General features: G+C 34.8%; 1 protein-coding gene and 1 pseudogene across 1 annotated transcript in view; one reads left to right on the top strand and one right to left on the bottom strand.

Annotated features, from left to right (window-relative positions):
* Positions 1 to 2,945: 2,945 nt before the first annotated feature.
* Positions 2,946 to 8,942, bottom strand: LOC109094955 (annotated as a pseudogene).
* Positions 8,775 to 24,608, top strand: part of LOC109054659 (adhesion G protein-coupled receptor A3-like) — a 42,258-nt gene continuing 26,424 nt past the window's right edge. Inside the window, exons 1-2 of the mRNA XM_042761148.1 lie at positions 8,775 to 9,858; positions 17,583 to 17,654. Coding sequence (XP_042617082.1) covers positions 9,638 to 9,858; positions 17,583 to 17,654 — 293 coding nt within the window. The 5' untranslated portion in view covers positions 8,775 to 9,637. The remainder of the gene's footprint in view (positions 9,859 to 17,582; positions 17,655 to 24,608) is intronic.

Here is a 24,608-nt window from a genome sequence, read left to right as displayed (position 1 = left end):
TTAAAAAAGATTTGGTGACAGAAACATCGGGTTGCAGATGTTCTGATAAGTTATGTATTGATATTCTTTTTTTCATTGTATATTTTATATTCAAAATTTGTATTAACTTGCTTGTTTGTATATGTAAGTATGTATGGATATGGGTGTTATCTGTTAAACCTATGCGAGCTGTGTTGCTGTCAATCTTGGCCAGGATGCTCTTGTAAAAGAGATTTTGGTCACACTTTATTTTTAAGGTCCAATTCTCGCTATTAACAAACCATTAACTACAACTCTTGCCTCAATAAACGCCTAATTTGCTGCTTATTAATAGTTTGTAAGGTAGTTGTTAAATTTAGGGCAATGGGTAGGATTAGGGATGTAGAATATGGTCCTGCAGAATATGTGCTTTATAAGTACTAATAAACAGCCAATATGTTAATAATAGGTATGCTAGTAAGAAACTAGTTAATAGTGAGAATTGATCCCTGTACTAAAGCGTTAAAAAGACTTAAAACATCAATATTCTTAATTTTAAAATAAAAATTATAATCTGCTCAGAGGCTGCATTTATTTTAAAAATACAGTAAAAAAAGTAAACTTGGCGCAATAATCTAGCCTCTTGGTCCAAAGCTTATAAGAGTTTTTTTTTTTTTTTTTTTTTTTTTTTTTCAGAGCTATTATACAAACAAAGACTCTGCAGTATCAATTGAGAATATAATCCTGTCATTATTGGGGCCTGAGGGAGGCTTTTTCAGCCATTCAGATGATGACAGTTCACAGTGAGTGCCTATTATTGAGGACTAAATGGAACTGAAAATGTACATGCCACGCTGAACTGGCTGCTGAAAGTACAGTCCTCTTGCCAGCAGAAATGGCAAATCCCTTGTAATTGTGCCATTAGTGTTCCCATTCACTTCAGTCCAAACAGGCTGCAGTCAGTCGATTGAATGTCACAACAGTATGGGAGAGTTTACTTTTATTGCTGCCTCCCATACAGCTCTATCTTTCATGTTTCCCCAAACAGATATTTTATCTTTTTGAAGATGTTAAATATTAATTCTATAGTATAATCCAATTTTGAAAGTTTAAAAATGGAAACTAGAAAATACAAATACACATAAAGGCAGAAATAAAGAAGTGTGCTGAAAGGCTTCAGTCATTTTCATTTCACCCAAAAATGAAAATTTGCTAAGAAACGTACTCACCCTCAGGCCATCCAAGATGTTGATGAGTTTGCTTCTTCATCTGAACAGATTTGGATAAATACAGCATCACTTACACACCAATGGATCCTCTGCAGTGAATGGGTGCCGTCAGAATTAGTCCAAACAGCTGATAATAATGCTTCCTCTAGTAAACAAGTCCATCTCCTCTTGTCCTCTCAAATCAAAATCCAACAACATATTTGTTTATAAATGTTTTGGCTTGTAAATGGTGGTTGATCTGTGCATATTTCTCTCCTGATTCAGATGAGATAACTTTTTCACTGGAGAAAGCAATATTACATATAGAAGATTTGTATATTAGCAACAATTTGTTTGAAGAGCATCTTCATGAAGAATTTTTTGTCCTTACAAACAAGCAGATTTTCACTTCATGTTAATTGCGTTTGACTTTATCAGGCAAAGCACTTTGAAATGGATGCTTTGTTTTTCTTCTTCCTCTGTAATTTATTTATTGTGACTGCATGTATCTCACAGGATATCTCTGTTTCCACCTCCTTATTCCTCTGGACCGTCTTTCACTCCCTGCTGGCTTCTCCCCCAACACTGGAGCCAAATCAATCCTCACTTACTCGCACAGATGCTGAAAATGATAGGACACTCAGCTAGCAGGGTTCCAGTATCTCTTGACCAATGTACTTTCAAAATGTTGTTCAAGTTATTCATGATAAGGATTATTATAACAATTTTCTAGACATTGCACTAACTATAAATAAATAAATATGGGGAAAAACAACTATGTTTTAGGAATCAGGTAATTGTCATGGCTTTTTTTCAGCCTGGAAATCAAAACAATTCTATGATATTTCCAGGTTTTAACCGTGGAAATCCTGCTCAAGGATTGAGTCCAGGTTTTTAACATAGGCTACTTCATATTAGAAACAATTAATTAGCAGCTAAATTATTCAGTTAATTTATATGAATCTAATGAGTTCCCTTGTTGCTGAATCTTTCATAAGGTCTGTCAAAATATAACAAGTATGGTCCAATAAAAACATGCCTCGATTAATTTGTCATCTTTACAATTGTCCATCAGTGAAAATGATTGAATGTTACAATTAAATGCACTAATTAAAAGTGAAGAAACATTCTGTTAAAAATATTATTATTCGCCACCCTGACTGGAAAATATGGATTGAAAATGGCTTAATACACTTGTGCTCCAATTCAAATAGACTGAACAATATAATATGAAAAATACTACTCAAACACACTACAACATAATAATTCAAATGCTAATATTTCAATATTCAATCTCCCCCACAAAAAATTGTCTCTAAGATCTCTTTTTAAAGATTTGTGATCTCATATTATGCATTTAGATGATGCAATAATGGCTGTTCCACTGTGAATAATTAGAACAGAATCATAATTTCTGCAGTCATTTACTCCCTTGGGAGTTCAGGGCTGCGATTATGTTCAGTATAACATCATCCCCAATAGTAATTACATGTGCAATTCAGTTACCGTAACTTCAGTTTGCATGTATATTACATGGCGTCGTGTAAATTACCACAAATGGTTACATTAATATCTCATACACATTGTCATCTTACACCATTAGTTTGTTTAATGCCTTTAGGACTCACATAAAGCAATGCAAAACATCATACCAGCACAAAATGCTGTGACAAATATAATACCACTTTGGACCACACAGAGGCAGTATATATCAACAAAACACTGGAACTGAAACCATGATTCTCTTTGAATGTAATATTCATCTATGACGACTCTACTGGTAATTCTTGGTCAATCAATCTTTTTCAAGTCACCTTATATAAACATTTTTTACTTATTATGCATTTTTTTTTCTGTGCACGATTCTGTACAAGAATAGATATCCTCCACACTCCACATTTCTCCACAGATATTGTCTATGTGCATCCTTTAAATACACAATGCCTGCTTTTTGCATAGATTTAAGAAGTGATCCAATTTCATCCAGCTTAAAAATACAGCTTAACAAAAGTTTCATACACAAAATATAAGAAACCCACATAAGTTCATCCTATAACAGAGGAAAACTCATACTGTTTTTTTGCTTCATGCTTAATACTAAAAGATCAAGTGCCCTCAGCTAAAGTAATTAAGTCAAACTTTAATTTAACAAGATTTCTTTTTCATAGTGTTATGTAACTCACTCTGTGTGTGTTTTACAGCAAATAACAGTGTAAAATAACCACTTTTGATCCTGTAAGGCTCATCGTTATTTAGTTACCCAAAAATAGAATTGTAGCATTTATATTTTACATTATCAAATCAAACACCAAGTTCAAATTATAATAAACTACTTTTCATGTGCTTCAGAATGTTAATCAGCATGTCAAAATAAGTGTCTTTTTTTAAAACACAACAACTTTTAAAACATTAAAAGAGGATTTAAATGCTCTTTAAAGTAAAGCTTTAATTTGACATTACAATGTGCGCTTTAAAAGTGTGTTAAGAAAGTCATGAATCTGTTCTCTATGAGAGTTTAATCTTTAATGTGTAGTGTTTGACTCTATAATGTGTACTCTCTTTATGTCTTATAAATTTATTATTATTATATTATCTGCAAATATAAAAAAAAATACTTTTATGATTTTAAGTACAGTTCAAGTGCACATTCAGTACAGTTGATAAGCACACAATGGCATTATAGTCTAACTGCGTGAAATGAACTTTGCACTGTGTATTTTATTACACATTGAGCAGAGTTAACATGACAGTACCTTTACCAACTTCCTGCAGAGTGTCCTGATAGAAATGGGAACAGTCGGCAACTTCTATCTGAACCGGCCCCATCTGGGAAAAGCCATTTTCTGTGATATAAATGGGCAGACTGGTGTACGTGTCCTAAAGAAACAAGCAAATGTATATATTTATATATATATATATATATATATATATACATCCAATGAAATATAAAGTGTAGATCCCAATGTAGATTAGGGGTCGACAGATTATCGGCGCTGATATTAAGCTTTATTTATGGTTATCATATCGGTCATTTCCAAAAACAATTTGCTGATTAAATTATTTAAAAGCATTTAAAGAAAGTTTTTGTCAGAGCCCTTGTTATTCTTAATTTTGCCGTTAATTTTTATTTTTACATCAGACATAAATATCGGTTCAAAATATTGGTTATCGGTCTACTTGATCTGTAATAATCGGTAAATATAGCGGTCACATATCGGTCGACCCCTAGTGTAGATACTTGTTCAAATAAATGAAAGTACCTGTATATACTTTAGCAATTTCCGCAATCCATCAGGAACAATGGCCAACCAGTGCACCCCACAAATGGGCCACGATGGGTCAACGACACCCTCTGTCCCCTGATCGCCCACAAAACTGAGCTTGTTCTTCTTACTAACACCATTTAAATCTTTTACTTTCCGAGATGTGCAAAGAAATCTGCCGTGCCCAGAGGAGAGGGCTCATCCTTTGAGAAGAGTAGTAGACTTGAGCCTTGCTTGTATCCCAGATCCAAGCTCCTAGACTCAATCCCTCATGGACTCTGGGTAATCTCCTGTGCAAAACACAGGACAGGCAAACCAGTCCAGAGTGAAGTCCTTGTAGCATGTTATGACCCGCCAAGTAGACTGATAATGCCAGGGGCAAAGGTCCCATCCTCATGGCCCAGCTTAGCACAAATATAGGGCTCGTTCAGTGTGATCCACAGCATCACTCTGTCCCCAAAGATCTTAAAGCAAAACCTGGCATAACTTTCAAAGATGTCTGCAATCTCTGTCGAGCTCCATCTGCCAAGATCCTGTATGGCCTGTGGTAAGTCCATGTGGTACTATGTGATCATGGGGGTCACACCACAAGCAATCAAGTCGTCGATCACTTTGTTATAATATCACACATCATAATAATTAAAAAAAATCAAAAAAAACACAAAAAAAAAACAAAAAAGAGTAATATTATTGAAATAAACAAACAAAAAAAAAATCAATCTGCAGACAGAATGTAAAAAGTCAACATCAAATGGAAATTTTCTTCTCTTCTGATATTTTATATCATTGATATATTATAGTTTTTGTTAATATTTAGAACTTTTTCCTGTTTTGTTTTGATGTATGTTTTTGAGTTTTAGTAATTTTGTTGTGTGTTTTTGTCATTTTTATTAGTTTTTTATGTGTCTTAATAGTTTGTATTAATTATAGTTTATTTAGTTTTATTTATTTATGGCATATATACCTGAAATAAAATAATAAGTTTATATATATACATATATAATTTTTGTTAACATTTATTTTGTTTTAATGATAATGATAACACTACTCTATTGTGATGTTTATGTGAGTTCAGTGGCTTAACAAATGAGTAAAAACGTATGACAGAACTTTTTGACAGATTTTGTCCACTGAAAACTCATTGGATTGTTATTGTTTACTAATTGCTGCAATTTCATTTGATTAAAAAAAAACATCATCCATCAAAAATCATCCATTTTGATTTCATAGTAATTTTAAAGATTATAAAATGTGTAAAACAATTATTCCTAGTTGAACAACTTCAAATTACCCAACAAAACTAACAAATAAGGGTTGGTTCTTTGTTTACTCAAACTAGTTTGTGGATTCAGAACCCTTGAATTTCAATAAAAGCATTTTTACTCAGTTTTCATAATTTCCTGTTACTACTGGTGAATACTGGTACTATTTAGATATATAGCACATTTTAATTTAACTTTTTGTGAAAAGCTATCTTTTCAAAGTATCATTTACGGTGTTTGTATATTTTTTACAGTCTGTTAAGCACAGATAAAGAAAAAAAGATTGTGTTTGGCACCTCTGAACCTCACACTAAGAGTGCAATTTTTCCCGGATCACCTTTTGGATTGAGATGATTTGTGGTTCCGTCGGGAAGGAGCCGTGACCAGGATATGGACAGACGATAATGGGTGAGTCCCAGCTGCTGGATACATTTCAGGTCCTCTTCCCAGAGCTGATAGCTGTTACAGGCTACATCTCCAGTATGGTCTTCAAACACCCGCCCTTTGGCATGGCAGAATGTGTCCCATATGGTGGGGCCTCTGCCATCCATATCCCAGCCACCTGCAAGACAGTTAGGAAATTAATCTGAAAGTTTAGACCTACATTATACATATTCACATTTCATTTTTCATAATGTTCATCTGTCAAATAACAAAGTTGAAAATTTGACTGCTACAGAACAACAGCCCAAAATATCTACTTTTAACAAAAATTGCTGTGGTGGTGCTATGACACAGTGATATTATAGCATGGTATTTCCATGGCAGTATAAGGTACTTTAAAGGGATACTCCACCCCAAGATAAAAATTTTGTCATTAATCACTTACCCCTATGTCGTTCCAAACCCGTAAAAGCTTTGTTCGTCTTCGGAACACAATTTAAGATATTTCGGATGAAAACCAGGAGGCCTGTGACTGTCCCATAGACTGCCAAATAAATAACAGTGTCAAGGTCCATAAAAGGTATGAAAGTTGTTGTCAGAATACTCCATCTGCCATTAGACGTGCAATCTGGATTATATGAAGCGATGGGGACACTTTCTATAAGCGAAGAAAACAAAAATAACGACTTTATTCAACAATTCCTTTGCCAGCAGTCTCCTCCTCGACATGGGGTAAGTGATTAATGACAAAATTTTCATTTTGGGGTGTAGTATCCCTTTAAGCTTTAAGTGAAAGCTGAAGGTCAGGATGCCCTGCACGTGACGTCATCACGCACCTCCAGCACGACACCCAACAAATATTTGAAAAGTTAAATTTTAAAGATTTTTTTTAAATACATCTCACAGAGTACGGTCTACTTTATTATCCTTAGTCTTAGTTACTTATTTAAATATTCTTTCTGTTCTCAGTGTCATATATGTATGTTTGTACCAATAGGTCCTAAGAAACACACAATAAATTTCTTGTGTGTTTGCACACACTTGACAAATAAAGCTCATTCTGATTCTGATCAATCTGTAATGCAAGCGTGTATCGCATCTCAAGTTTAGCTTAAGAGACGTAAAAGCAAATATTAGGCTACTAATGGACATGAAAATTGAATAGCCCAAGGACAAAGACCTTTGACCTGCATGCATTGCAGTCCTCTCTACACATGGCTTCTAAATTGTCTCTGATCAAAAAGACAATATATGAGAAAGATTGATGGTCCCATTGGAAACAGAAACATCTCCACTCGATTCAGTGTCACAAACACTGCACACAAGGCATTGTTCTCTTCAGGTTGTTCTAATAGGCTACCTTGTTTTTACTGCCAACCTGCCTGAACTTGTTTTTAGCACAGCAGTGTAAAGAGAGCCTTTTGTGAGGGCCACTAAAAAACAAATGAGAACCTCCACAATGGATCAAGATTCTTTAGTATTGTGTTGCATTTTGTGGTTTTGGAATGGAAAGCTGTAATCTTTAAGGAAATGGATGTCCTTTTTCACACAGTAGGCTAACGACAGAAGTGGGTCAGTTATATTTATGTCACATTTTAATCACATTTTTATTTAGTGTAATTTACTTAAACACACACACACACACACACACAGTATATTGTGTATCTCAATTCAATGATCTAAGAAAATTTGGGACAGTTGTATACACTAACAATGAAGGAAATGCATGGAAAATATCATTTAATTATATTTTTAAGTTTCAAAATTTAAATTAAAACTTAAAATATTTATGTATTTATTTATTTGATGTTTGTTTGTTTATTAAGCAAGCAGAAATGATGCTGTATAAACATCTGAATATTAGTGAGCATTACCCAGAATTGTGTAATGCACAAAAAAGCAAAATTAATATATGATTACAATGCAAATAAAATAAATAAAATCATAATCAGAAGTGATTTAAAAGATATATTAATTATAAACAATAAAGTGATTTAAAACGATTATATAATATAAATAAAATAAATAAATAAAAATGGACATTGACATAAGCAGAAATATGAAGATTAACCCAGAGGGAATTGGCACACGTTACGTCTGCAAGATGTCTGTAAAGATCTCTTCATCTAGAAAGCATCTGCTGACAAACATGGGACAGACGTCTTTAAGATGTATACATAAACATCTAAAAAGACATCTTTAAACGTCTGTTTGACACATTAAACGAAACTATCGCATATTACACAAAAGCAAAAAATATAAAAATAAAACTTAACAATCACATCCCTGATAGCATCACAGGGACGTCTATTTGACGTCTGCATTTACATCTGCAATACGTCTATATGACATTTCCTATCAGATGTCAAACAGACGTTTAGAAGAAACTTAAAATGTTTATGATTTAGAATGTATTTAAAACTGACATTGTATGTCAGATGTGTACACAGCAAGATGGCTTTCCAGATGAAGCGATCTTTAACAGAGCAACAGCGTAATGTATATGTATACAACACACACACAACACACTATAACATATATAATTACCATATGGCCCTACTACCGGTAATATATATATATATATATATGATATTATATATATAATAATATATGATATGTATATATGTATGTATGTATGTATGTATGTATGTAATACGTTAGAATATCTTTTAAATGGAAGGATCGGGCACCAGCAGTGGGTTTGACTGAAGGGATCGGTGTTGACTGGAGTTCAGGCCAAACCTATGATGACGTCAGGGGAGGAAATGGAACATGGAGCCCGGGGTCCGGAGAAGAGCAGCATACTCCGCGCTGGACGCGTTCTGACCGTCTGCACAGATCGCACTTTGGGGCTCTGCGTTCCACATTCTGCTTGGATCCTTCGAAAAGCGCCGTTACCGTCGCGGTCGACAGCAGCATTGAAGCCTATGTGGAACAGTCGCAAAGTGAAAACCAACTTTACGCGTTCGGTTCTCAAGAATGGTTTATTGTTGGGCACGAGGATATTTCGCGTTTTTATGGAATCGTAGAAGAGCAACCGTCTAGAAAACCTTTGGAGGCCAAATGTGCAATGAGATGAGCGCAGAGGAAAAGTTTTTTTGTGATCAGATTTTTTTGAGTTTGTGAGACTGTTATTTTGGGATGGTTGTAGCTGTCTCTTGGTGGAAGAGCGAGGTCTCTCCACTTCGACTGGAAACAAAGCAAATGTAGAGACTTAAAGTGGAGCACCTTCGCGTAAAACAGTGGAAACTTGCTACAGATCAACTGGAGAGGGCTTGTTGAGTTGTAAAATGAATCTTATGGAAAACAAAGGAGGATATTCGACCGCTGCTTAATGTGCGGAGCACAAAACCATGATAAATCGACCCATCTAATGTTGCGTCGAGTCAATATTTTGACCATGACTTAAAAGCAGTGCTGACCTGCGTCTCTGCTTGATGGCTTTGGACGAATTTGCGTCGTGTTTAGATATAAACAACAACAACAACAAAAGGCTTTCTGGGCTATTTATATGCTAATCTAACCCCCTCTTCTTGTGTGAATCTCGGCGAAGGCAGGAGGGATGTCTCTGGGCGCTTCTTGCGTCCTTTTACTGGCTTTCGTGCTGCTCAGGAGCTCGAGCTCCGCAGGATCCACTGAATGTAAATCATACGATGAACGCTCCAGAAGTGCGGGGAAAAGCTCTCCGTCTGGGGCCACGCTGGACAGAAAAGTGGTCTGCAGCAACATGGAGCTCCATCAGGTGCCTTCACCCGAATCATTTCCCAACAGAACAGTCTCACTGTAAGTCAACACTACTTTAGATTGCATTAACCATTTTAACATTGTCCTATATCTCAGAAATGCCCTTTAACAGTCATCACAGGGGTCACTCCTGCAATGTGTTGCCTTCTGGTCCTTCTGGAATAATGTTTGAAAGGCAAAAGCTAGTTTTTAAGTGATTAAGTTTATAAGCTAAATTACTTATATCAATCGCACATATCACCCTTATGTTGTTTATATAAGGGGGATTGGGGGGGGGGGGTTGATTTGGCCATGTTTCTGGTTTTCCCCAAAATCTGTGGTTTCCTGTATCACATCAATCAGCTCATAAACAATATCTTATCTACTGAAATCAAATTCTTGTTTGCTCAAAATACAGCCTGTTAAGGCCAATATGTGTATTGTTTGGAAGCCGTAATGTCTAAAAATTTTGTGCAATTGTTGTATTGCATGCCTACTTTAGATATTAGTGAGCTAAAATGAACAACTTCTGTTATTACACAAAACTAAAATGATTTGGTAACATGTTACACACTACAAGTTTAGATATACTTGACTATGTTTTTCAGTATAATTTTATTTTTATACAGTGGTTTAGCTTTCTTCAGTGGCTGGCGGTGCAGCTTAATTAGGGTTTAAATGAAAAGCGGCCCACATGACGGTGTCTTTCAGAGATGGATATCGAGCATGTCTGACAGCCTGAACGCTGCTTTCGTCTGTCTTCATGTGGCTGTGCTGAGTTGAGAGAGAGGAAGAACACATGTAAAAGCAAAGACTTTGACCTGAGGGGAAATAAACATTCTTAGCACACCTTGATTTAGGTGCGGATGAATTTATTTCAGTTTTAAAAGGGCAGAACTGAAATTGAAGTTTACATTTAACCAAAAAAAACAAATTGAGGTAATTTAACTCTATATTCTCTTCATTGTGTCATGTTTTCTGTTGATGAACCACTTGCAGTGAAGTTCTTGGCAATGAGCCGCCTCTCAATAGGTTTAAAATTTTTAACTTTTACTACTCTAGCATCATTTTTGGTGCCAGTGAAGGGTACACAGTCCACACTGCTAACATGTTTGTCTGTTGAAATGGATGCTGAAACTGACAAAATGTGCCACTGGAGAAGCACAACTTAAATGTCTCTGTTTCGGTCAGTGGTTTTAACTCTCCAAAACTATTTTGGCTGAAACTGATACTTGTTTCCGGAACTCTAGGTTGATATTATAACTGATTCCCAGCATTACACTTTGGTGAAGCTTTGTGAGCTGGTCCCATTGAATGAGAATGGTAATTAAAATTCAGCAGTGTCGGGTTCTCAGGCCATGTACAGGAAGTCTCAGCATTACAACAGCCAAACTTAAACTTCATTCATGGTGTCTCAGTTACTTGGTTTGGCACATGAAAACCACACTTGAACTATTTACAGTTTGTTTGGGTCACAAACCCAGCAGTTCAGTTGCTTCATGTGAATTGTTTTTTCCTGTAGAAAGTAGGTAGGTCATGACTAAATCAGGCGTTTCCAGGCAATAGTTATCCATGGAGTCATGCAACTTCTTTTGACCTTCTCTGACCCTGAAAATCAATTACTTTCTTCACCCTGGTGTGGGAAATCCTTTACTTCGCACACATATGTGGGGTCAGCTTATTGTGCCACCCTTTTAACAAGGTTTAGAAAAGGCTCCCAGGTTTACAGCATTGTTACATTTTAAGCATTTTGATTTTAGTATTTGTGGTAGTCAAGTTGGTAGTCGGTACTTAAAAATGCATCAATCCTGTTGAAGTCGGCATGAAATGGAACTGCGCCCTCTTTTCTAAATGCATGTTATCGATCTTGTGTATGATTCATCCATGCATAGGTTTTGTTTTTAATTTTTTTTTAGTAAAAACGACAGACTTCTGCTATACAGTAGGGATTGTTTCAAAGCATCTAAACAGCAAAGTAACATAATCAGTGATGCTAACTTCATCAAATATAAGAAAAATCCAAATTCTGCTGTAAAGTAGCTTTAGAAAGACAATAGTGTCCTTGCTCCAGTCAGTTCAGTAACTGTGTAAAGTTCTTCATTTAACAAACAAGCTCAATTCAGCAATAAGCAGCTCAGCTGGAGATGTATGCAGGAGTTCTCCAGTCATTTACAAGCTCATGTTCATCTGCCTCTATTCTTGAATGCAATGTTCACATCTCAAGATCCAGTCAACACCCGATGAATAGAACCAAGTGTCCTTCTTTCATTTTTCCTTGTTCAGTAATCTGCTAAACTGGATGTACTTCACAATATAAAAGAAAAGCTCTGTCATTACTTCTTTTTATGCTTGCTTACGCTTGCATTTGGAGTTTGAGAGTTTGTTTGTAAGTGCAGTAGTGCTTCTTAAATGTATTCTGTAAATGGCTTTAGGAAAGTCACTGAATCTCAACCCGACGGTTACATTGTCTCTTACTACTTGGGACTGGTTATAGCAATTGGATCTTGTGTGTAATGTGTGTGCAGCTGTCTTTTTATGTGAGCCAGTCGTAGAGCTTGTTTCTCTTAGGCAAGTGTTGAAAGCTGCTCCTGAAGTGATCTTTCCTCCCCAAAGCACACCTGGTGACTGTTGAGGCAGCATGTGGTTTCAAAAAAGCTTCAAAATATATTCCTTAGTTTTTTAATTACCTTAGACTTCCATGGTTGCAACTCAACATAAAATGCAAGTTGGCAGCAATACTGAATACAACATCCATGGGTTAACAAAGAAAAAAATAATTTTAAAGAATTTTTAGACATTTAAATGCTTTTTTTTTTTCATCGCATAATATGCAGAGAGCAAAAAAAGAAGCCATTTATAGATTGTACATTTCACCTTTAATGTAATTGAGTTTTATGAGACTGAGAAATAATCTGTCTGCAGTTTGTTTTGGCTCTTTATTCGCTTTTGGCCTATTGCAGAGCGTATTTCAAAATATTATATTGGCTGTTTTTTTAATGTAGTCCAAGTTTTGATTTGTTTAGGAAGATTTGGGCTTGCAGAAGAAAGAATTTGGACCAGTTTAGAATTTATGTAAAGCATTTTGTGCTCTCTTTGCTTTCCATTGCTGTTATTTGTTTTGGTCACTGCATACTTGCAGAAAATCAAGATAAGGCTGTATCTTCACCATCTGTCTCCAGCATCGGAGACCTGTAGGTGCCGAACCATACGCTCATTTGAATGCTAATAGTTTGAATGTCCTGCCCCAGACGAGTGGACGTCTCCCCAATCACTTGATATGAGCCTGTACAACAGGTCTTCACCTCATTCTTGCCCACCAGACACGTCAGATACATCTTATGTGGTGGATCATCTTAATTCATGATATATTCACATTGATTTTTGCTGGCTATTTAAAGTTTAGCTACATTATGGATACTGTAGTTATTTTGTTGTGTTTTTATTTGGCCATTAAGGAAGATGTCTATAGATGTGTGCAATTTTTCATATGATAAAATGTATGCTGTTAAATATTGCTGTTTATTACTGTGTTGGTGCAAAGAAGTGAAAATGATTCAGAAGTATTTTTCTTAACAGCAAATACATAAATATTAACATACATGTGACCCTGGACCAAAAAAAAAAAAAAAAAAACAGAGATGTATGCATCATATGAAAGCTGAATAAATTAGTTTTCAATTGATGTATGGTTTGTTAGGATCGGATATTAAGAAAATATTAAGAAAATTGCCTTTAAAGTTGTCCAAATTAAGTTCTTAGCGATGCATATTACTAATCAAAAATAAAGTTTTGATATATTTATGGTAGGAAATTTACAAAATATCTACATGGGACATGATCAGGATACTTAATATCCTGATGATTTTTGGCATAAAAGAAAAAACAATCATTTTGACCTATACAATGTATTTTTGGTTATTGCTACAATTATAATCCAGCAACTTAAGACTGGTTTTGTGCTCCAGGGTCACACATTTGAATATCAAATAACAACACAAGGGTCTTCTTGATTTTTTTTTTTTTTTTTTTTTTTTAAAAAAGTCTCTTATGCTCACCAATTTGATCAAAAATAGAGGAAAAAGCCCCCAGCAATTTTGAGAAATATTATTACTATTTAAAATTACTGTTTTCTACTTTAATATATTTTAAAATTTAATGATGAAAAGCTGAATTTTTAGCAGCCATTACTAAAGTCTTAGGTGTCACCTGACCTTCAGAAATCATTCTAATTTGTTTTGTTTGGTGCTTTCTTCTTATCAAAATCTGCTTAATATGTTCTCTGAAACTTTGTTCATAAGCAAAGTTCAAAAGAACAGCATTTTTTAGAAATATATATATATTTTTTTTAAACAATGTTTAACTATTTCTTTAACTTCTGATTTATTTAATGCATCCTTGCTGAATTGCTCAAGTATTAATTTCTGTAAAAAATAAAATAAAATCTTACTGACCCAAACTTTTGAACAGTAGTGTACATTGGCCCTAAATGTAGAGAAAAATCAACAGCAGAATGTTAGGAGGACATGCATTTTTCTTGCATTTATTAAATGAATTTTACAGTTATTAAATGTCAAATTACTTTCAGAAACCAACTTTGTTCTATGTGCTGGCTCCATTTTGCAAGTTAATTTATATCAGTGCTCCATACAATCTTGCAGAAGCTGTTAAACTTGTACTCAGGCCCACACTGGGAGCTGTGTGTCAGTATCCTGGGCTCATACTGTATGTGGGAGGGGAATGGCTCCCAGGGAGATCGCTGCGCTCATGCATATCAGTATCATGCTCAAATTTATCTTGACAGATCAGAGTCACAAGGCAGTGTCTGCATGTTTATCCACACAAACTTCAGAATATTATCAGGCATTTTTTCCTCCTTCTCTTGACAAGAAATTGGCTTTAAGAGTCGTCCAGATTGAACAACAAACACAACTGTAACTGCAGACAGATGAGAAGATAAGCTGAGAGTTACATTAGATATCGTGTGTGATATATAAGACTACATTTAAAATTACTTTGAATGATTATTGAACTGTTCATTTCAGTCTGTTTCATAAAGGGCAAGTAAAAAAACAAAAAGTTAAAATATGTTCTTCTATTCTTGCTTAATATGCAGTGAACAATAAGCCATTTATAGGTTGAATACATAATTCACTGTTATTATTTGTCTCTCGTGAGTCTAAGAAATAATCTGCCAGCAACTGAAATAGTTTGGTTTGGCTGTTTATCCATTTTTGGCCTATTGCGAAGCATATTATACTGGCTGTTGTAATGTAGTTTTTGATTTGTTTACGATGCATAAAGCCTTATTGCTGTGTATTAAAACATTTATAATTGAAACGGGATATTCAACGAGAAAAAAATAAAGTTTGAGACTTGATTTCATTCACTGAGAGCTTAAAATGGATGTTTAATACCAGAGACTGTAGTGGAGGATACGGCTGGCTCTTATTGGTTGAAACCTAAGCGGTCTTGATGATGTCAGCCAAAAAGGAAAGTCGTTTCAGAGGAGGAGCAAGTGTTTGCAGTTTGATTACTTTTTTTTTTTTTTTTTTTTTGCACAATAAGTCCAGGAATGTGTGTTACTAGAATAAACGTTATCCGTTTTGATTTCTTGTTGACTTTTACATCTTTCAAATGCGTCCTCTTAGTGCTTTAGACACTTGATATATCTCTTCCTTAATGCGCTGCACATCTGGAGCTTGAAAATCCACAATCTGTTAAAGTGAAGAGAGGATAGGAACTGTTTGTGTTCTTAAAGACGGCTGTCTCTGTAGACCAAGCTTGTAATAAAGTCACCCCTCAGCACCCCGTAATAATAACAGTCTGGCCGGGACCTGTGGATAAGGGGTTGTGAGCGTGAGAGACCGCATCCGGTACGGCTGTCCCAAAAACAGCCAGCCACAAACAGTTGTGGTGTTTCCTCTGGAATGAACATCACTGTTTACTGCTGAATTACACAAAATGGAGGAGACATGCTGAAGATGTTTCCCTTATGTTTTGTTCTCGGAAAGCAAAACCAAACATGATTCTGCAGTGTACGCTATAAAACAAACATAATTGGAATAAAATAAAAGCTAGTTGCCAAAGCAAAATTTTAATTTAGTTTAACTAACTAGTAACCATATAAAAAAAACAAAAAAAAAAAACAAAAAAAAAATAAACATAATTGGAATAAAATAAAAGCTAGTTGCCAAAGCAAAATTTTAATTTAGTTTAACTTGTAATTGAATAACTAAAACTGAAATAAAAATGAAAAACTATATAGACATATTTAAAAAAAAAATATACAAAAAATGTCATTAAAATTACTCAAAATTTAACTAATATTAAAATAAAAATACAAAAAATAAGAAACTAAATCAAAATATTAATAAAAACCATAATAGTATTTTTTACAGCATTACGCCATTGTTCATTTTTGTAAAAAAAAAAAAAAAAAGGTTCATGTTAGCTCATAGTGTTAAAGCACCCCTATTTTGCCATTTTTAAGGTTCCTGATATTGTTTTGAGAGTCTCCTACAATAGGTTTACTTGCATGCAAGGTCAAAAAACGCTTTCGTTTCTCAAAATATGCATTTAATATCACCTCATTTTCCAGCGGTTCTTAAACGATTCATTCAAAGCAGTTCTAAGATTCAGTCTCTCTCAACCCTTCCTTTCCATGAGCCTTCTCTGCTCTGATTGGTCAGATGGCCCAGTCTGTTGTGATTGGTCTACCGTGCAGTGCGAGTCGGAAATTATATGTTTCGATACAATACAATAAACTAACACTTTAGTTTAGGGACCAATTCTCACTATTAACTCGTTGCTCACTAGTATATTACTAGCACATTTATACTTATAAAGCACATATTAATGCCTTATTCTGCATGACCATATTTTAGATCCTGTAATCCACCCCGTACAGATACTCAACAGCTACCTTACTGACTATTATTAAGCAGCAAATTAGGAGTTTACTGAGGCAAATGTCATAGTTAATAGTGAGATTTGGACCCTGAACTAAAGTGTGATCTGAAATGGTGTGCTATCATAGAGACTTTTTTAATTTTTTAATTTCATCTCTTAAAATAAAACCAAGTTAAATGCAGTCCATTATTTATCCACTGCAAGTGTTTTCTTTCTTGTATATCACTTGTAAGCTGGCAAAGACTGTGTTTAGCTTCAACAGTTTCAACAGCAAAACACATTTTCTGCTGTTTGCCTGAGCAGCCACTAAAGCGCCGCTCCACTGATAGTCTTGTCAGCCAATTTGCCGTCATCTACGTGGAAAATTGAAGCAAGGCGACATCCGATTTGTTTCAGACATGTTCTGTTAGACTAGAAGAATTTTCATCCAAACCTAATTTACAGAACATTTACTGCAGTTTCCAGTAGGCCTCTATGGTGATGTAGTCGTAAAACCCTTTTGGTTACCAGCACAGACCTGTAAGCACCCCAGTTGGTTGCTATGGTAATTTTCCATATCTTATTGTATTTTCATCTGTTCGAAGCTTCTTTCCGATGTATTAGAGCTCAGATAGTTTTTCAGCATCCTGGTCTTCTGTTTGCCAGGTCACTTTGGCAATAAAGCATTTGCCACGAACAAACATGTAGAATTAATGTAATATTATGCAATGAACAAAATATTTTTTAGAGTCCAGCGGACGAAGAATATGAATTTGAGCAAGAACTTGCAAGAAACAAGCACACTGTTCTACATCTGTTACTTTTGGTTCAAGTAAGGTTTTGTTTGTCTGTGGTCACATGATTTTTCATGTCAATCTCTTTTGTTTTCTCCACAGGATTTTGAGTAACAATAAAATCCAGGAACTTCTGAATGGCTCTTTCATTGGTTTGTCATCACTGGAACGACTGTAAGTTTTTATTTGTTTTATTCTCTATTTTAGAACATTTAAAAATCTTATACACCGTCAATATATTGTGGTTATGAAAATTTCTGAGTGGTTACCTAAATTCTTCCCTTGTGAAAAAAAAGTACACTATCATTCTTTTAAAAGAGGACTTATTAATATACTTTAACGGTGTCTTATTATGCTTTTTAACTTTTTCAACTTAAAAAAAGTTAATGTTCCTGTTTGAGGTTTTAAAGCTCAAAATCCACTCTAAAAGTAGATATTCTCTTTAACAGAAAATACTTCTCTGGATATTATGAAGTCATAGTGTCACTTATTTAAACAATCCCGCCCATGGAATGCACAAAAAAGGGACAAGGCCTGGTTCAGCTGCGCTAGAGACCATAGACTGTAAAAAAAAAAAAAACTTAACTCTCCGAAATGTCCTGTAAGATCTGTGCTTGCAAAGGTTCTGCATGATCCTCTAATTCATAAACATTCTCAGGGTCTGAATCGGCTTGAATCGGTATGGCAAAATTGAGGACATTGTTAATATTTTCAGCTGAGCAGACAGAAACTCACGGTTATGGTAAGGGGCGTGGCATTTCCGGAACACGCTGTTAATCAATCAGAGCACATTTTGTGTTTCAGAAGGAGGGGCTTCATCGAAACAGGAACTAAACAGGGCATTTGAGACAGACTGGGAGAGATAATTAATGAAAAAGAATGCATTTCAAATCAAGACCTCATAAGAGGGCCTAATAGGACCCCTTTAAAGAATATGCTTAAGTGTGAAATTTCAAACACATAATTGCACCTTAATTGTAATTAAATAAAAATGTTTTGTAGTTTGAAATTATATATTAAAAGTAATTAGTGTTTTTTTAACACTCTTGAGTAGGACTTAAGTAGATTTTGATATGTAATTTTATAATTATTTTGTGAGCATAATTACATTTGTTTAACTAAAATACACTTGAATGTCATTTCGATTGATAATTTATCATGAAGTTGCAATTTACTGCATTTAAAATATATTAACCTTATTGAAATTATAATCGAGTACTTCACATGTGCTTTAGTACGTTCAGTCAGCACATCAAAATAAGTGTTGTGCTTTTCAAGATTGTGCTTTAAAATAGAACTTAATATAATTAAGTGCACTGCTTTTTCACAAGGGTTGAGAATCAAATAATGATGTTACTGACTGCGTTACTTCAAAAGCAGCACCCAGAGTAGTTTGATTTGTTGTCTTTATGCCATTTCTAGCTGCTTTTGATTTTATGATGAATTAATTAAATATGTAACGATTATAATTCAAAGCAATGAATTCTTCATAGTAGTGATGTCTCCGTTGATTGGAATGAGTCTAGTTTTGTTTAGTCAGTTTTTGGCATTCTGAGTTGTTCTGAAATGTTTATTTGGTGCAGACATGTTCCGGTCTCTGATGTTAGCTGTTCCTCGGGGAGGTCTCACACTGAGGGGGCTGGTCAAGTGAAAGTTAATTATAGCTGTTGCCTTCAGGGAGCACAATTGTCTGGTCTTGGCATTGGTTTGCCTCTCTGCTCTGTACTTCCGTTAGGGATTCAGTGTCACTCACTGTGGCAGTGCTGGTCAAATGCTGGAGCTAAATTTAGAGGCTGTACATTGAAATGCCGTATTTAGTGTTGCTGTTTAGGTGCACGTTCCCTTATACTGCTGCTTGACTACACATGACCCAGCCGCTGACCAATGCACATGTTCACAGAACCGGTTTCTTTCAAAGAAGAGTGGAATAAAGGCACTGTTCTAGAAGTTTCTTTATTTAAAGAAAGCATTGATTTGTGTGTGCTCGCTCCATTTAAGACTATGGATTTGAATATGGAAACATGGAAGCGGTCCATTAGTTCTGTGCTTTACTTAGGCTGGAATGACACATGATGTCATCCATGAGGAATGCTTCTAAGGATGTTTTTTTCCGTGTCGTTATTGCAGGTCTTGTTAATATTCAAGGTATTTCAGGGTTGTCTGTAAATGTTCATAAATTGATCAATTTAATCATTTTGAAATTGCAATATAAAATACATGTTTGACTATTTTTAAAATGTAAGAAGTTCAAAAGATTTTTAAATTTTTTTAAACACGTCTCTTACATTCACCATGTTTGCATATATTATAAATGTATATATGTGTGTATATCCTGTATATATATATATAATATATATATATATATATATATATAGCATGTATATATATATATAATATTATCGTGTGTGTGATATATAATATTTGTGTGTGTGTGTGTGTGTGATATATAATATTTGTATATAACACACACACTAGTTTGAATTTATAATTAAATGCATTTCGTATATATAGAAAATAGCAGAATATATATAGCCATATATTATATATATCTATCATATATATAAATTGCAATATTAAAATCATTTGTTGAAAAAATGTTATTGCTCTTAATTGCATGTTTTTGCAACTGATTGTATCCTAGTTTTTAAAAAAAATTTAATGCATTTCGTATAAAAAAGATTAAGAATTTTTCGAAATCATTACTCCAGTCTTCAGTGAAACATTCTTACTTATTATCAGTGTTGAAAAACAGTTTTTTAATATTAAAAAAAACGGTGTTACTTTGTTTTTCAAGATTCTGTGTGTATGTGTGTTAAGAACAGCATTTATATAATAGAAATCTTTTTATATAATATTGTCTTTACTGTACTTTATCAATTAAATGCATATTTTTTTTTAACACACAAAAATGTGTATTGTGTATATGTATTTTTTTTTACAAAATACAAAAAAATCATTTTTGTCATTTTACATTCGTTCATTCATAAATTAATATTGTCCTTTCACATTCATGCATAATTTTTTCTCCTAATGCCACTAGACAATTTAACAAGCATCACAGGCATCTAACCACTGAAACAAGTGTCGTACATGTCATGGTACCTCCAAATGAAGAGGTCTTGGAGCTTGGCCCTCTTCTCAGTTTCCTGGGCTGAGTGAGATCTGGGAATCATCTCAGGCAACAAAGAAACAGATGGACTTTCGACTTGTGTTCTGCTTGAATGCAAAAGGTATTGATGTTGGTTACGGTTGTGATTGTTCTGGAACCCTGCGTTCCAGCAGCCAGTAGACCTTGTCGTCTTGAGAGATGCGTGAGGAATTGAGAGCTTCCAACTGGACCAATTTAGCCTGTTGCAAAGTGTCATGTTGATTCAAGACTCAATCTGTGCATCGTTCTGTTTAGAATGTGAAGGAATTCTTCCCTCTATTTATGTCGGGAGAATGATACAGTTCAGGGGATAAAGAGCTGGAAGTGTAAACATCTTTGATCTTCCCATGCTTTGAAAGCCTAAGGAATTCATCTTCCGCTCTCTTGACGGCACTCCGGGTTTCTGCGTCTGGGCTTTCATGGCACACTTACCTTCCAGTGCTGCTCCCTCTGTGCCCTCTCTGGCTTTCTGTTTTCACTCTTCTCTCTCGCTCCAATCCCTTCTGCCCAGAGCACAGCACTGCTTTTGTCATTCTAATGAATCATGCTGAAGCCAGAGATGTCAGCAGTCTGATTCGCACATTATTCTCTGGCTCTTTGTCTCTGTACTGGTGTGTTGGATTGTGTGTGTGTGTGTGTGTGTGTGTGTGTGTGTGTGTGTGTGTGTGTGTGTGTGTGTACTCATAAAGAATTGGTGAAAGCCTTTTTTTTTTTTCACCTAACACCCTATGAAGGCCTGCCTTATAATTGCAGTTAAAGATATAGTTCACCTAAAAATGAAAATCCCTCAATGTTGTTTTAAACCTGAATGAATGACTTCTGTATAAGTTTTTCATATAAGTGTAATGAGTACTGTAATAATAGCATTTATTCAAAATAGTTATCTTTTCTAACAATATATGTCTTTACTATCACTTTTTATCCATTTAACACATCCTTGCTGGATGAAAGTATTAATTTCTTAAAAAGAAGAAGAAGAAAGAAACAATTTACTGACCCCAAACTTTTGAATAGTATGTTGTAACACAAAATTTCTATTTTGAATAAACACTGTTCCTTTTAACTTATTATTTACCAATAAATCCTGAAAAAAGTATCACAGGTCCCAAACAAAATGAAGCAGCAAAAATTGTTTCCAACATTGATTATAAATCAGCATATTAGATTGAATTCTGAAGGAAAACTGGAGTAATAATGCTCAATATTCAGCTTTGTTTCACAGGAATAAATTATATTTTAAAGTATATTAAAATATAAAACTGTTATTTTAAATTGCAATAATATTTCACAAATTATGTTTTTTTCTGTATTTTTGATCAAATAAATCCAGTCTTGATGAAAGAAACATATTTAAAAAAACATTAAAAAATGTACTGATTCCAAACTTTTGAACAGCAGTGTGTGTGTATCGAACTTGTATAAGTATAAGTCCCCCCAACAACCCCAAAAACCATTCCCCCCCCCCCCCCCCCCCCCCCCCCATGTTCAAGACATGGTTACGGCCTTGGTACATAGCACATCAAATATGGTAAATGCAAAGAAACTCAAATGTTTGTGTGTCACATACCAGAATAAACCTCATTGATTCTTATGCATTGCACACATTTGAGCTTCTATTTACCAAATTTGATGTGCGTGAAAAATGTATGTGTGTCGGTCATAATATGTGAAAAAAAGCCTAAATTAAAATTTGTTAATCATACAAAGCAATCCCATCTTCACAACTTGGATTAAATGGCAGTGAGCCAGCATATTTGTGTTGAAATCTGACTACACATACATTTTCATCATGTCTTAATGTATTCTGGGAAGAGCATTGGGTGTACTGTATTCCCCCTTTTCTCCCCTCGCTCCTCCGACCCTTTATGAGCAGTGCATCCGGGCCGCGTGTTTGCCTTTCCACTCCAGAGAACTGCCCACTGTGACCTAAAGCTCCAGCAGCTCTTCTCTGTGTAAATGTGTTTTCTCACAGAAAGAACAGGCTTTTCCATGTGCTATTCCACATTTTCTTGACATGAAAACTTTCTCCATATCAGTTGCAGAAATATTTCTTAATAAAAAGTGGGTAAAATTCTGTCATTTACTCACCCTCCACATGTTCCAAACCCAAAAGTAAGTCTTTTGGGTTTGGAACAACTAGTAAATGAATGACAGAATTTCCATTTTTGGGTGAACTATACCTAAATATCCTAATTTTCCTTTTGTGAAGATTGATCAATGAATATTGATATATGGGTTTAGAATGGTGTCAGGGTAACTACTGACAGATGGTTTTTTTTTTTTTTTTTTGGTGAAATGTTACTTCAAATGTTTTTGTTTAGTAGTCAGAATTATGTTAAAGTAGTAAGTAAGAATGTTGCTCAAAATAGAAAATGTAAATATATTGAGATTCTTAATGTGTTAATAGTCTTAAATGGTGATACCATGGTACTTTGATTACCATATTCATATAACACTGTTTACAAGAATACCATGATACCAATAGAGTACTATGTTATTTGTATGGTACATGTGAAGAAAAAAAAAACCTTACCATGGTACTATAAGATATTTTATTAATAGAGAAACTTTTGTTGATTTAGTTTTTGCTGTTGATGTGAAAAATGAAATGCACTGATATTCTAGTTAACTAGTATTTATATAATACCAATACTACCATGTTTTAAGTGTTAAGATAAGATTGCTTACAAAGGCTGCATTTATTTGCACAAAAATGCAGTAAAAACAGTAATATTGTGAAATATTTGTACACTTTTTGTAATCAAAGAACACTAAAATAATGACTTTATTCAACGATTCCTTTGTCAACAGTCTCCTCTGTGTCTCTCCATATCACCTTATGCTCTTCTGTATCAGCCGCGCCACAAGGATGCGGTGTTTCTAAGTGTATTTAGCTTTGATTTAAAAGAAAACAGTGCATCCTTGTGGCGCGGATGATACTGAAGAGCATATGGTGATGTGGAGAGACACAGAGGAGACTGTTGAATAATAATAAATTAAGGTTTTGAGGGGACCAAAGGGCTGCAGGTCCAAAATGCAACATCAAAAAGCGATTAATATTTTTAAAGCAATATATAAAGCAAATTAATATTTTTGGTCTCAAATGCTACCATTTTAAGTGCAGTCTGGAGCCCTGTAATGTGCTGATTTGCTACTCAAGACACATTTCTGGTTATTATCAAAGTTGAAAACAGTCATGCTGCTTGATATTTTTATAGAAACCATGGTATGTTTTTAAATGTTGCTGTTCTTACAGAAAGCCTATAATCATTGATTTCACCTTAGTCTACCTTCTCTCTCTCTTCGTATTGCGTGCCCATTCCACCCTCAAACCACAAATGGCGCGACTTCAAAGAGGCTCACATGTTTAGTCCGCCTTTGACGCAGGAACTCTGTGATGATGTTTTCAACAGGGCTAGCTGACTAGCGCAGGTGTGGGCTTTGGGTATCAGTGACGGTAGCCTTTGAACTCTTCCGCTCTTTCTCTTATGTCGGATTCTGGGATTGTTGAGCGCTCTCTTTACGTTCTGTCAGTGGTGGTCAGTCAGTATCTGCTATGCTACACTGCCCTATTATATCACTGTGACACATTACAGTGGTCATCCTTAAATTACAGTATGCCATTTCCTCATAGTTAAAAGGCAAGAAATCAGGATATTATTGAATCACCTAAAATTATTCATTTTGCCGATTGAGTTACTGCGTTTGAAGAGCTTCCAATCCACAAGTTACGTTACACTGCTAAACGAGAGTGATTTATTAAGGGCTCTGCGTTCGCTTATGGCTGTTAGCTACAGCACGTCAAAGCATCAAAAGATTTGAGTGTTATACCCACTGGCATGTTTTCTGAGTTTTGAATAACCTGTTATTATAGCTCAGTTTTGCCCAAGTTTGAAACAAACCAAAAACCAACCAAATAACATTTTTATAATGTTCACCATCTAAAACTTCACCATCCAAAACCTTCACTTTTTCTTCAC

The sequence above is a fragment of the Cyprinus carpio genome, chromosome A7 (genome assembly GCF_018340385.1).
Source record: "Cyprinus carpio isolate SPL01 chromosome A7, ASM1834038v1, whole genome shotgun sequence".
NCBI lineage: Eukaryota > Metazoa > Chordata > Actinopteri > Cypriniformes > Cyprinidae > Cyprinus > Cyprinus carpio.
This window is presented reverse-complemented; position numbering and strand designations above follow the sequence as displayed.